This window comes from Selaginella moellendorffii, unplaced genomic scaffold (assembly GCF_000143415.4).
Source record: "Selaginella moellendorffii unplaced genomic scaffold, v1.0 SELMOscaffold_113, whole genome shotgun sequence".
Taxonomy (NCBI): Eukaryota; Viridiplantae; Streptophyta; class Lycopodiopsida; order Selaginellales; family Selaginellaceae; genus Selaginella; species Selaginella moellendorffii.
Window position 1 is genome coordinate 189,601 of NW_003314374.1, and position 12,090 is coordinate 201,690.

At 45.0% G+C, this 12,090-nt stretch overlaps 2 protein-coding genes and 1 pseudogene across 5 annotated transcripts; 2 read left to right on the forward strand and 1 right to left on the reverse strand.

Annotated features, from left to right (window-relative positions):
* Positions 1-716: 716 nt before the first annotated feature.
* On the reverse strand, positions 717-1,866 carry LOC9660538. 3 transcript variants are annotated; one of them, XR_002991026.1, is made up of 6 exons: positions 1,733-1,866; positions 1,495-1,684; positions 1,254-1,446; positions 992-1,194; positions 872-934; positions 717-820 (listed from the first exon to the last, which is right to left on the reverse strand). XR_002991026.1 is itself a non-coding variant. In XM_024664724.1 (3 exons), the coding sequence occupies exons 1-2, from the start codon at positions 1,818-1,820 to the stop codon at positions 1,338-1,340; spliced, it is 435 nt and encodes a 144-aa protein (XP_024520492.1). In that variant the 5' UTR covers position 1,821; the 3' UTR covers positions 946-1,194; positions 1,254-1,337. The 3 variants fall into 3 exon arrangements, 1 of the variants encoding a protein (XP_024520492.1); XR_002991027.1 differs by having other exon boundaries at positions 1,500-1,684; positions 1,733-1,832; XM_024664724.1 differs by lacking the exons at positions 717-820; positions 872-934 and having other exon boundaries at positions 946-1,194; positions 1,495-1,821.
* A 3,158-nt stretch (positions 1,867-5,024) lies between these two features.
* LOC9660539 lies at positions 5,025-7,002 on the forward strand. 2 transcript variants are annotated; one of them, XM_024664723.1, is made up of 11 exons: positions 5,025-5,192; positions 5,247-5,316; positions 5,363-5,395; positions 5,451-5,562; positions 5,708-5,825; positions 5,888-6,086; positions 6,138-6,292; positions 6,358-6,484; positions 6,540-6,622; positions 6,676-6,756; positions 6,927-7,002. In XM_024664723.1, the coding sequence occupies exons 1-11, from the start codon at positions 5,077-5,079 to the stop codon at positions 6,928-6,930; spliced, it is 1,098 nt and encodes a 365-aa protein (XP_024520491.1). In that variant the 5' UTR covers positions 5,025-5,076; the 3' UTR covers positions 6,931-7,002. The 2 variants fall into 2 exon arrangements, with proteins under 2 accessions (XP_024520491.1, XP_024520490.1); XM_024664722.1 differs by lacking the exon at positions 6,927-7,002 and adding an exon at positions 6,816-6,876.
* A 310-nt stretch (positions 7,003-7,312) lies between these two features.
* On the forward strand, positions 7,313-10,283 carry LOC112342621 (annotated as a pseudogene).
* Positions 10,284-12,090: the final 1,807 nt, after the last annotated feature.

Consider the following 12,090-nt stretch of genomic DNA (forward strand, 5'->3'; position numbering starts at 1 on the left):
TGCTCCCAACAAGCAGTGCCTGGATATGGAAGTGTTCTCTCGACGGCTTCTTGCCATACAGCTCTTTGTACCGTCTGCTTGACAAAACCTTCCACTCTCCTGCCACAGTGTCCAGCTCCCAGACCACCACGCTGCTAAACGAGTGCGTCACCATGAAACTCCTGTCTTTCCACCTCAAGACTCCACATAAGGAAGTGGCCTCACGGCCATACTCCTGGTAGACGTAACCATTGTGGGGAACTGGATCACGATCATCAACGAAGTGCTTATGGCAAGACCAGGCCATGGAATCTGGATCGTAGGCCATGAGAAAGTATGGCTGGTACTCGAGGCCCATGGTATGCTTGTTCGGTATAAAACGCGCGTTTCATCAGGCTTTGTCGCTGAGGCCCTCATCAGCGAAACCACACAGCTTGTCCAGTGATGTCAAAAGACGTAGAAATTGCCGAAGCGGATCCGTTTCGCGTTCAATACCAGCCTCAGTAACTTCAGCTGCAATTAAACTGCAAATATAACCCGCACCTGAGCAGCATTGTTTTCTATAACTATTCGAGCATCCTTGGATGAACGCCCTGAAATCTAGAGACACGAGCGAGCACACGTAAAACCAGCATCAAAAAGTAAACGGCTTACTGTTGTCCCTGAAGGGGCTTGTCGGCATCCGTAAACCGTTCAGCTGAAACTTTACAAACAGAATGCACAAAGACGCAGATATCTAAAGACGAAAAGAACCGAGATATTCATTTCTGAGACGTAAAATGGTCGTACGACATAAGACCGGGAAGTTTAGCCAGAACACAAGGCTCCACGAGAAGCATTCCTGGGAAAAGAAAATAACATTTTTTCTCTGACGGAATGTGATGAGCCATACCTGGATCAACGAACTTCTTCCGTGAAAGCCTCTGCTTATTTTTATTTCTAGTCAATCGCCGACCTGTTCAAAATGGTAGAGCAGTGATTATAAAGAGAATACGATTGAAACGAAACGTACATTTTTATTCTGCACTGTAGTACTCAGAGGTAGCGTTTTCCGCTTCCTCCTCTTCCCTCTTCTTCTTCCAGTTCCAGTTCTGGTTTCTCTTCCTCTTCCACTTCCACTCCCACAATGCGCATCACGCTTTCCTTCAAAGCCGTTCTTGCTTCCTCATTCTCTGGGAGGAGTGCCATTGCTTTCTTGATCAGCTTCAAGTACAGCTAAAAGGTAAAAGAAGTTAACAAAACGAAAACAAAGTTAAGAAAGATGGAAAACATACCTCAACACCATTTTCTTCCTCCAAATGCACATTTCGCTGCAGCCGTACATCGTATGCACTGAGATATCCCAGGCTCGCCAAAATTCACTCGCTCAGTGGAGCTGGGATGTCCTTAGACGTCTCAACGTGAAATTCCAGTAGCCGCAAGGCACAGGTCGAGATGTCAACTCCCCGGTGTGATTTTCTCTCCATCCTACACGCATTTCTTGTGTGTGAGAGAGAACACAAGGATAACACTCACTGAACCGCAAATCTGAGAAGATCTTCTCTCACTTCCTTCGGCGTGAGTCGAGCTGTGAAATCCCGAAAACGTGTGTTACCAAAGGTAAAATCTACTAGATTGATTGAGTGCGGCAGTGCGGATCCTTGTCCATTCTCTGGCTCAGATTCTGGTGCAGGCAGGCCAGGCGTAGCAAGATCACTGCGCGGAGCTGCAAAATCCCGAGAATGTCGCAAGGGCGTATATCTGATTGGAGTACCTGGAGCAGATCGGTCGAGCGCAGCAAGATCTTTCGGCGGCAGCGCAGCAGATCCCGGCGGGCCGCTCGATTTTCCCCGCCGCGCCATCTCTCCCCGCCCGACCGAAACTTACGACTATCATTTTAGGGCTTCCTCCATGGCAATCTTCGCGATCACGCTTTCTAATTAAGAAGGGCGCTGTAGAGAAGTGACGTTGCCTTGCCCGATGAGTCCAACTGTGAGTGTTTTTAGCTATCTGTGAAGTCTTCAATCGTGAAGGTATCGAGATTTTGGGTTCCAGTTCACGTTTCAGTTTTGCGAGAGTAGGCCTTTACATCAACTTTTTTTTATTTTCACAGTCGGAGGTAAGCTGAAAACGTTTATCTTAAAACTGGAGCTGCTGAAGTCCGCTATCTCAGCTAGCTTTTAATGAGGAGCGAGAGGCTTTGTCCATCGATAGGTTCCTGATTTCTCTCACTTTTTATGAGCATGGGATGGACCTGCATTTTCAGGTGTCAAGTTAATTTTGAAACTTCTTTGGTATGTGAGGTAATAGGTTCCATCCTGCTCGATATCTTTTGAAGTCTAGAAAAACATTATCAGTGCTAATGTCAAGGATCTGCTGCTTGTTGAGTCTTATGGGACACTATTGTAATGGAGGAAAAACATTTGGAAATCTTTATCTATGATATCATCGCAAGTATCACTGCCCTCAAGCATGGATATTAGTATGGGCTTTAGAAAACGGTTCACTAACTTCGTTTTGGATTAAGGTAACGTGGTTAGTTAGTAATAGAGACAATTGCTCACAAGTAGTTCACAATTACAGTGCTGCCAAAGAAGATTTATAGAGAACCAATCAAGTAATATATGTACTTTACCATTATAATTACACTGGAAAACAAATAGTTAAAATGTTTTTGAGAGACTGTGCGCAAGTAGAGCCTGCACCCATGCAATAGCATATATATCGATTGAGCATTTTGGATAGCAATAGCAAGCTCAAAATGCGTTTAAAATCTAGCTCGTGGGCTGAAAAATGCGCGTCCACAAGTTAACATGTAAAAAAAATGACATGGTGCAAAAAATTGCATATGTGACATGGTGTTAATCTGGATTTTGCCATGTATATATGGAGATCACCAATACATTCCCATGCATAAGGAAATTAGTTATAGTTTTATAACTATATAACTTAGCTATGGAAATTATAATTCCTTATAATGGTGAAATTATATAAGCATAGAATAAAGTTGAGGTGTGTAAGAAAATAATGAAGTTAAGGTGTATTTTATTTTCAGATGATTTCAAGTATGTAAAGAGTATTATATGATTTTGTTCTAATTATTATTCAGGTTTTATATTAGTTCTAAGTATCTAGTTCTATACAGAAAAAAATTTTAAAAATAGTTTGAATATTAACTATCCAGTTAAATAGATTGAGATAAAATCCAATAGTTACAGAAATTATTTATAATTTATATAGTGATTAGTGCTCAAATGTATATCACTAATAACTTAAGTAATAGAATAGAATATATGAGAATAATATATCAAGAATAAATATACTTTGAAAGAAATTAAAATTTTCTATGCTAAAAATATATGCTACCCTTTTATTTGATCAAAGGTGGCTTTGTTTTTCAAAGCTAAGTCAAGTTTTTAGTCAAGTTTATCTTAGTTTTGTTTCTCTCTCCCTCTCTATTTTGTAAGATATCTGTATGCATTTACATCAGGTGGCTTGGCATATATAAGATACATTTTATTACTTTGTTTTCTTATATAATAATGTATTGTTCCTAGTAATTACTAGCTAATATTTTATCTGATATTTTTTGCCGTGATAAGTAAAATTACCTAAACAATGTTCGTGGGAGGTTCAATTAGATTAAGGTAGTAAGAAGTTGAGAGTGTTCCTGTCGAAAGACAGCGACACCGAAGTCTGCATGTAAGAGTAAGAGCAATGCCTGTAAGAGCAATCTGAGGTTGAAGAGAAGGAGGAAACGCAGAGGGCTACAGAGGTGAACGCAGGAAATGTGACTCACAGAATTTCCTTACTCGAGCTTGCACAATTCTCCCGAGAGCTCTTCCCTCCGCAGGAAATCGCCCACTCAGCGTTCCTTCGGCAGCAGCAGCCTCTCTAGCATCCACAAATCGCGGAAGAAACATATTTTTCTGCAATGGAATGTTGTAGACCTTGAGCGTCGGTTGACAGAGGAGCCGACACTCCTCGGTGGATTACCTTCCTAGCTGGGATAATCTCTTGTGCGTCACAGCTCTGTTGCTACCAATCTGTGCAAGTCGTAGCTTGGCATGGTAAGAGCAGATCGGGCGTGATGCAATCTTATGCCTGCGTAAGTTTTCCCCTATAGATTTTGATGGTTTGTCCTCAACCACACGAGCTTACCTCGAGGATTGCAGAGTTTTTCACGTCTTCCTCACTGCAAATCTCCAGTCATAAATATAGTGAAGAAAGCACATTGGAAACATCAAAAGCTATCTGAGCTTTATTGCTAAGATTATCAAAAACAGCAAGTTTTTGATAATCTTAGCAATAAAGCTCAGATACTAGCAAAGTGCCTGTATACACTTTGTGCAAGCTTTTCAGCCAAGAACAACACATGGACTGGGGCTTATACGAGTGATCGTAATCGTCCAGGCTATGGACCTTGGATGCCGCGGCCTATTCATGTGAGACAGTGTGACAAAGCCAGCGAGATGGAAGTAATCTCGTTTACACATGAAGCTTGCCAGTGTCCTCCGAAAGAGATTCCCACAAGTAAGGCTTTCCACCGAAATGCAGGTAAGAAAACCATTGACAAGGATTCGTAATTTACCAAGGCAAGTTGAACGGCAGAGTGTATGGCTTTGCTTCGAGACAAGCAAGCGTTCGATACTGCCTCTGTGAACTTGGTCATGGTGGCCAAGTGTGATTTCATCTGCTCGCAGGATTGAGCTTACGTTCTTGTCACATGGATCGAAACTAGGAATGTTTACGTCGCATTGCTTTTGCGATGAGATTTCTAAGCCCAAAGCGCAAAAGTCTTTTCTAAAAGATTTGCATCGTCTCTAAGAGTTACTTGCATCGGATCCACTCCGGCTCAAGAGGTCAGCAGTAGTGCTGCTTAAGATCAAAATCCATGGCCATTACACGACGCAAGATCTTCCACCGTAGACTTTGCCTTCGTGCAACAAGCAGAAAATCTCCGCCGTTCCCTGCAACGAATCAGAATGTCTTGTGAATATTCCCGGTCTGGGCAATATCCCGCCCAGAGAGCAAGAGATAGGGCATTTAGTGTGAAGAAGGTAGCGAGAGTGATAGGGTTTTGTAGAGAGAGCGCTAGGCGGAGAAGCACCGCCGACTATGTCGACGCGTTCCGGGCACATCGCGGACTCATCGCCGACGCACACTCGCCACTCCGACAGGATTCTGGTGGGTTCAACCTCCGGCGTGGTCTGCCGGGATTTCCAGCGCGGGAGGTAAGTGGAAAGCTCGATTTGATCGATTTTGAGCTTGATTTCTTGTCTTTCCAGCTGCCGCTTTGGTTCGCACTGCAAATTTGTCCACCGGCAGGTCGCGGATCCAGTCTCATCGAATCGCAATGTGAGTTCTTTGCTATCTTCTTTCTCTCAGGCCTGAAACCTTTCAGGTGCGCACTGTGACCTCGGGTCCTCGGATTCTGGTGAGTTCTTTTTGGCGATCTAGCTGCCCAGGCCTGAAAGTAAAAATTCTTATAGGACACTATGGCGAACGCCGAGAGGCCATCACCAACTACGCCACGGGTCCGTGCTATGCCATCCAGCTCCAGCCCGGAGCAGCAGGGAAATGAAGATAAAGGCGTTCCACAAGGTATTTGCTCTATCGGTTGACCGTGATTCCTGTCTATTGTCTTGTGTGATATCTGTAGATCGAGAGTGTTTTCTTGTTGGTTTTATGTGGATGGATGCCTGTTCGTTAGTTCTTTTCATTCTTTTTTTTATTCTTCTGTACACAGGCTTTCGTTTGAAGAGAGGCATGGCGCCTGGAGTGGAATCAGTGGCACCTGTTGTGCCCGACCCGGCTGAAGAGACTCAGGAAGAATTTCGGAAGGCGATTTTGCAGTATGCCACGCAGTAAGTACTATTTCTCTTAAGCCCTCTCTTTCTTTGTCTTCTCGTAATCCTCGTTTATCCAGGATGGAAAAAAAGATGCACAGGGGCGTTTCTTTGCAGGCTTGCTCTCTCGGGCTGCTGGTGAGGCATATCAAGCGCTGCCCCGACATTAGTCCTGCGTTAAAGAGCTTGCTGCATTCCCGGATTGACAACATTTCGCTGGAGCCGTGCTCAGTTACGTATCAACATAAATGCCATCTCGATGAAGAGGCGGCGCTACAGGTAAATTCTTCGTGCGTAATTTGGTTTCTTGTAACTGTTCTAATTTCTCAGCACTATTCCAAATTCATTGACGAGGCACTCTCCATGCTGGAAGAAGAAGAGGCTTTGGAAGACCTCCGTGCAAGTATCAAGAAAGTGAAAGACAAGTCAGCTGTGGCCCCTTCTGTCGCCCCTTCCACCCGCTGTTTTGAGGCCAGCGTGAACAGGTACCATGTTTTTTTCCATTCCAACTCTGTGTCTATCTATCTTAGTCCTGCCCCTACACTGGCAGCGTTGCTTCTACCCTCCAACCACGCCGTCGTCGTGCTTCGAAGATCAAAGCTGCTGAAGAAGAGAACTTGTCTGCCGAAGAGGAAGAATACTTCTCGGCCGATGAAATTTTTGAAGACGAATCCATGGTAAATTAATAAAAAAGGGGGCTAACTTTTTTTTTGTTTTGTTTTTTTTTGTTAGATTCTTCGCCTCAAGCTATTACACTTGCAGCAACTTGCCAAATATGTGGTGTCCATGGCGGCTTTGATGTACGAATATGTGAGGTAATTCAATTCTATACTAATTTTTTAGCTTGATTGTTTTTATTTTCTATTAGCCTCAATTTGGCACATGTCAACCCTCTCCTCAAGCAGCTAGAAAAAATAAAAAACGAGCTTAAGGAAGCTCTAAACAATCTGTAAGTGGCTTTTGATCAATCGATTTGAAATTTTTTTGCATGTTTTGCTCGGCTGGTAGTCTTTCTCAGAAAGTGAGACAAACTTCTCTCTTTCGTGTTCTCTAATGTTCCAGTTGGCCGACCAAGGTACACAACTGAAGAACCTTCTAACTTCTTTTCCAAATTTCCAGGTGAGCAAGGAGATTGTAGAATGCAAGGTAAGAACCAGTCTTGTCCTGAGAAGCACGAGGAAAAAAATTTGAGAAAAACCAATCCAGTACTTTGTCTCTCTTCTCCAAAACTGGGAGGCGTTTCTGCCTTTAATGAGGAGCGGACAAAGCCCAGAAGCAACTCTGATGATTCTCGTTCCAGAGGCTTATAAAAATCACTGTCCAACAAGTATCCAGAGGTTAACAGCAGCTGATAAGTTACTGATTTCTCCGTTCTGCATCAGGTTATTGATTTTTACGAGTATTACAAAGGAAGCATGGGATGGATTTGCATTGTTACTGATGGAAGTAAGTATGCTATTTATTTCGAACTGAACAGGCTCTAAAGTAGTCTATCTCAGCTTTTAATGAGGAGCGGACGAACCCGGGAAGAAACTCTGATGATTCTCGTTCCAGAGGCTTACAAAAATCACCCTACACAAGTATCCGGAGGTTTGTTATGCCAACAGCAGCTGATTTGTTGTCTGTACCAGGTTATTGACTTTTACGAGTATTACACAGGCCAGATGATGGAAGTAAGTATGCTATTTATTTCGAACTGAACAGCCTCTAAAGTAGTCTATCTCAGCTTTTAATGAGGAGCGGAGGAACCCGGGAAGAAACTCTGATGATTCTCGTTCCAGAGGCTTACAAAAATCACCCTACACAAGTATCCGGAGGTTTGTTATGCCAACAGCAGCTGATTTGTTACTTATTTCTCCGGTCTGTACCAGGTTATTGACTTTTACGAGTATTACACAGGCCAGATGGAAGCATGGGACGGACCTGCATTGCTCCTTTTCAGGTACAAGCTAATTTATTTCAAAGGAAGACGTTCCTTAACGGATGTATTTGAAGTGATGGGAGGACAGTTGGCGCTTGCCTTGATCGAAACGGTCTGCTCGATATTGGGAAACGAAGGATGGAATGGCTTCTGAGGTATGGAAGCACGTTACCTCTAGCTATACTTGACGAGAACTAAAACCATGCCCTTACGTAGGTTGGTTCTGATATCATCTCCGAAGGTCGTTTATAGACCCTGGGATGATGATAGCCATAGGCTTGAACTCTGGAAAGGCAAGAATAAGAACATGCTCTGCATTTGTGATAACGTGCTGAGGCTACAGGTATCCGAAAATACGGAGGTGAAAAAGAGGGTCGCTCTTTCACATCCTTATCGCCAATGGAAAAGCCGTCCCCTTCCTGTTTGTAAATTTTCAGCTGAACCGTTTATGGACACTAACAAGCTCCTTCAGAGACAGCAGTAAGCCGTTTATTGTTTTACGCTAGTTTACGTGTGCTCATGTCTCTAGATTTCAGGGCATCTGGGTATTCATCTGAGGGTGTCCAAATGGTTACAGAAAACATGACATCGCAAGGCAAAGAGTCGTATGGGGGACGATATCCCTCTGGCTGTTCTGTCTCAGAGAGAGAGAGGTCATGTGCTGTTTGACTATTTGAAGCAAAGATTCGCTCAGGTAATGAGAACAGATTTTGCAGGCAACAAATCCTCCCATTATCCTTTACGGGAGGTGTCTCTTGACATGAATACTGGAAAGCGAGAAAACCTTCTGGAAGAAAAAGCTGAGAATGCTGCTCAGGTGCGGGTCATAATTGCGGTTTAATCATCTGGCTGTTGTCTTGCATGCGCAGCTGAAGTTAGTGAGCCCGGTATTGAACGAAGGAGAGCTCGAAACTTTGAAGACGGATCCAGTTTTGAAGGCTTCGACAATTCCAACGTTCTTTGACATTAGTAATGGACTTGAAGGATCACTTTCTTCTGCTGGACAAGCTGAAGGTGCTGATGAGGCTGTACGTGGAGGATCGCAGCTTTTGATTTTGAGCGAGGCAACAGAGCGAATGAACTGGTATGCTTGTCTCGCTGAAGTTCTCGGTATTAAACGCTCGTTTGAAGTGTAGGTAAAGCCTGCCATACCGATGCTGCTTGTGGTACACCACCACCTTATTCAGAACGGACTTCGCGCGTCAGCATCTCTGATACTGCCCAATGCTTTTGTACACAGACTTCTTGGCTTATGGTACTATCATTTTAACCTTTGAACCTTGCCCTTAGAAACGTGTTGTCTTCAGGTGACGACAGAAGGGGCGCGGCAACAGAAACTTTAACAAGCCAATTAAAATGTTAGTATGCAGGTCGACAATTGTCTCGATATGGGAATTCTCTTGTATCAAGGTATGCAATTCCGCAGGATACTAGGATCAACAAAATAATTATTTGTTCTAACACTGTGGAAATAACCCGAAGGTGTCGAAGCTTCTCCACAGAGCAGTTCGTGAGAAGAATGAGAGCGCGTACGCTGTATATGAGTTACCGACTGTAGATGATTTTCTTGAACGTCTTAACTTGATTTATAGGTCCTTCGATCAAGAATTTCGCCTCACTTATTTCTCCTCCAGGCTAATGTAGAGGTGCGTTCTACTTTTGTTTTCTTGTTGTAACTTATAACGGTGGAACCAATCAGATCATTCATGTCGGTGGACTTGGGTTGACGAGCGTGCTAAAATTTTATCAGCTCCAGCCAGGGCGAGCGCACAATGTGGTACTGTATTTCCTTTTTCGATGGATTTACGAACGTTCCAAAGAGAGGAACATTTGAAGAGGCAAAACCAGAAGACGGAGGTGGGATTTGTCCTTTTTTTCTCTTCACTGTTTGTGTTGTCCAGTAACAAACTAAGGAGATTGTTGTGGCAAGCAACAGCTGTAGATAAAATATTGAGGGAGCTTCATCAAAGGGAGAGAGAGCAAGCAGTCTACAAAATTCGGGGAGAAAAGAATCTCTAGTGTCAACCACTGGTGGACAAACTTGCTCCTTTCGTGAGGTAAACCGCTCATCGAATCTTTTTGTTCTCTCTCAAATCCTGTTTGTTTGTATGCAGCTACATGGACGAGAGAATGCAATGCAATGAGGATAGCTCTCAACTCCTGTCAGCATCCAAGGTACGTTCGTTAACTTGAAGGTGTGTTTCGAGCAGCACCCCGATAAATGGAAAACTTCTGCAGGAGAGACGTTCTCAGCAGGGACGAGATTGAGCTACCAGGGTGGGTGTGTTTTGCTTGGATGATGGCGCGGGTTCTAATGTGATATGCTTGTGGACATCGCGGACAGTCTTCTAAGCCTCTTCAAGCTTCGATATGGTAGCTACGTTGGCTGCTACGAGCACAAAGAGACACGGTTCTATAGTGGAAGTCATAGAAAACAAGAAGTGATTTTTCGAGCTCGACGCTACTGGAAAAAAAACGTGATTTTTTCCCCTTAACGATCCCTTTAGGTAAGGGGCATATAAATTGAGTTTTCCTTCCAAGGGTCAGGGCAGGCAGGATGGAGCGCCTAACGGAGGATTTGTTGCTCCGGGTGTTTGCGAGCCTGGAGCTTGACGATCTAGGGAGGCTGCGATGCGTTTGTAGATCCTGGGACAGCGCCATTACTTCTCACGAATTCGCCAAGCAATGGAAGGGAAGGGACGAGGTCTGTTGTGTCTTGCGCACTAAGGACAGCATCCACAGAGAAGTGTGGTTCCCGGGCAGCGGCGCAAGAAGATCTACCGGATTGAATCCAGGGCCTCGTGGGTGTTTCTCCATTGGGGTTTCTTCGTCACACGGCCTGGTTTGCGGATTGCTACCAGAAGAGGGCCGCTACTGGAACACGCCTGACACAGCATGGAAATTTGTGGTAGGAAATCCATTGACAAACAAATGGAGGCGGTTGCCTCCAATCGATATCCCTTCTCGTCCGCTCTACACCATGGAAAGGATCCATCTCCAGGCTGATCCGTCCAAAGGTTCCTACAAGCTGGTCATCACCTACAGTGAAGATGGCGTTGACTACCAAGTGATCTACCAGGCGCGCCAGTATGATTCAGAGTCGCGGGTTTGGACCTCGGCAGTGCCCTTTATTGGCGAGCACGATTGCGCAAACACGAAGATTGATGGCTCCATGATTGGAAGCGCGGGGCTCCAGTACCCTCCATACTTTCTCATGGGCTACAATCCAGATTCCATGGCCTGGTCTTGTCACAAGCACTTCGTTGGTGGTCGTGATCCAACTCCCCTCAATGAGTCTGTCTACAAGGAGTATAAGCTTGACAGCACCACCTTATGCGATGTCTTGAGGTGGAGAGGCAGGAATTTCATGGTGACGCACTCGTTTAGCTGCGTGGTGCTCTGGGAGCTGGACACTGTGGCAGGAGAGTGGAAGGTTTTGTCAAGCAGGCGGTATAAGGAGCTGTATGGCAGGATGCCGTCGAGAGAAAACTCGGAGATCCAGGCGCTGCTTGTTGGGAGCACAATAGTTTTCTCGGATTGCTACGAGACCCCGTACGTGTATGCGCCATATGCGTACAACCTCGAGGACTCAACTTGGCACTCGTCAACTTGCTGTGCGAGTGCGGACACGGACACTGCACTTGGCTGCGCATTCATACCCAGCTTCAACATCGAGCCATAGGAAAAGCATCTTGCGAGAGGTGAGTACTTGTTTTAAGAGAGGACGAAGGTTCAGCACAGGGGCGGTCCAAAGGTGGGACTTTTCTTTGTGCTTTCTTCACTGTTTGCATAACTGGAGATCTGCCGTGAGGAAGACGTGAAAAACTCTGCGATCCTGCCTGCGCTTGCGCCGAGGTAAGCTCGTGTGTTTGAGGACAAACCACCAAAATCTAAAGAGGAGAACTTATGCAGGCATAAGATCGCATCACGCCCGATCTGCTCTTACCACGCCAAGCTACGACTTGCATAGCAACAGAGCTCCTGTCAACCGACGCTCAAGGTCCACAACATTCCACTGCAGAAAAGCATGTTTCTTCCGCGATTTGTGGATGCTGGAGAGGCTGCTGCTGCCGAAGGAACGCTGAGTGGGCGATTTCCTGCCGAGGGAAGAGCTCTCGGGAGAATGTGGATTGAAGGCATTGTGTGTAAATACTTCATTATTTATTGAAACATTATACTAAACACTACTTTAAACCACTGATCTGAAGAGAATGTACTAATATCTAGAGGTGATCCTCAGGCTGAATTTCTGCTGCCGCCGTGGGCGAGTGAGCTCTACCGGAGCTCTTTCCTGCCGCGACGTGCAAGCTCGAGTAAGGAAATTCTGTGAGTCACATTTCCTGCGTGCACCTCTGTAGCCCT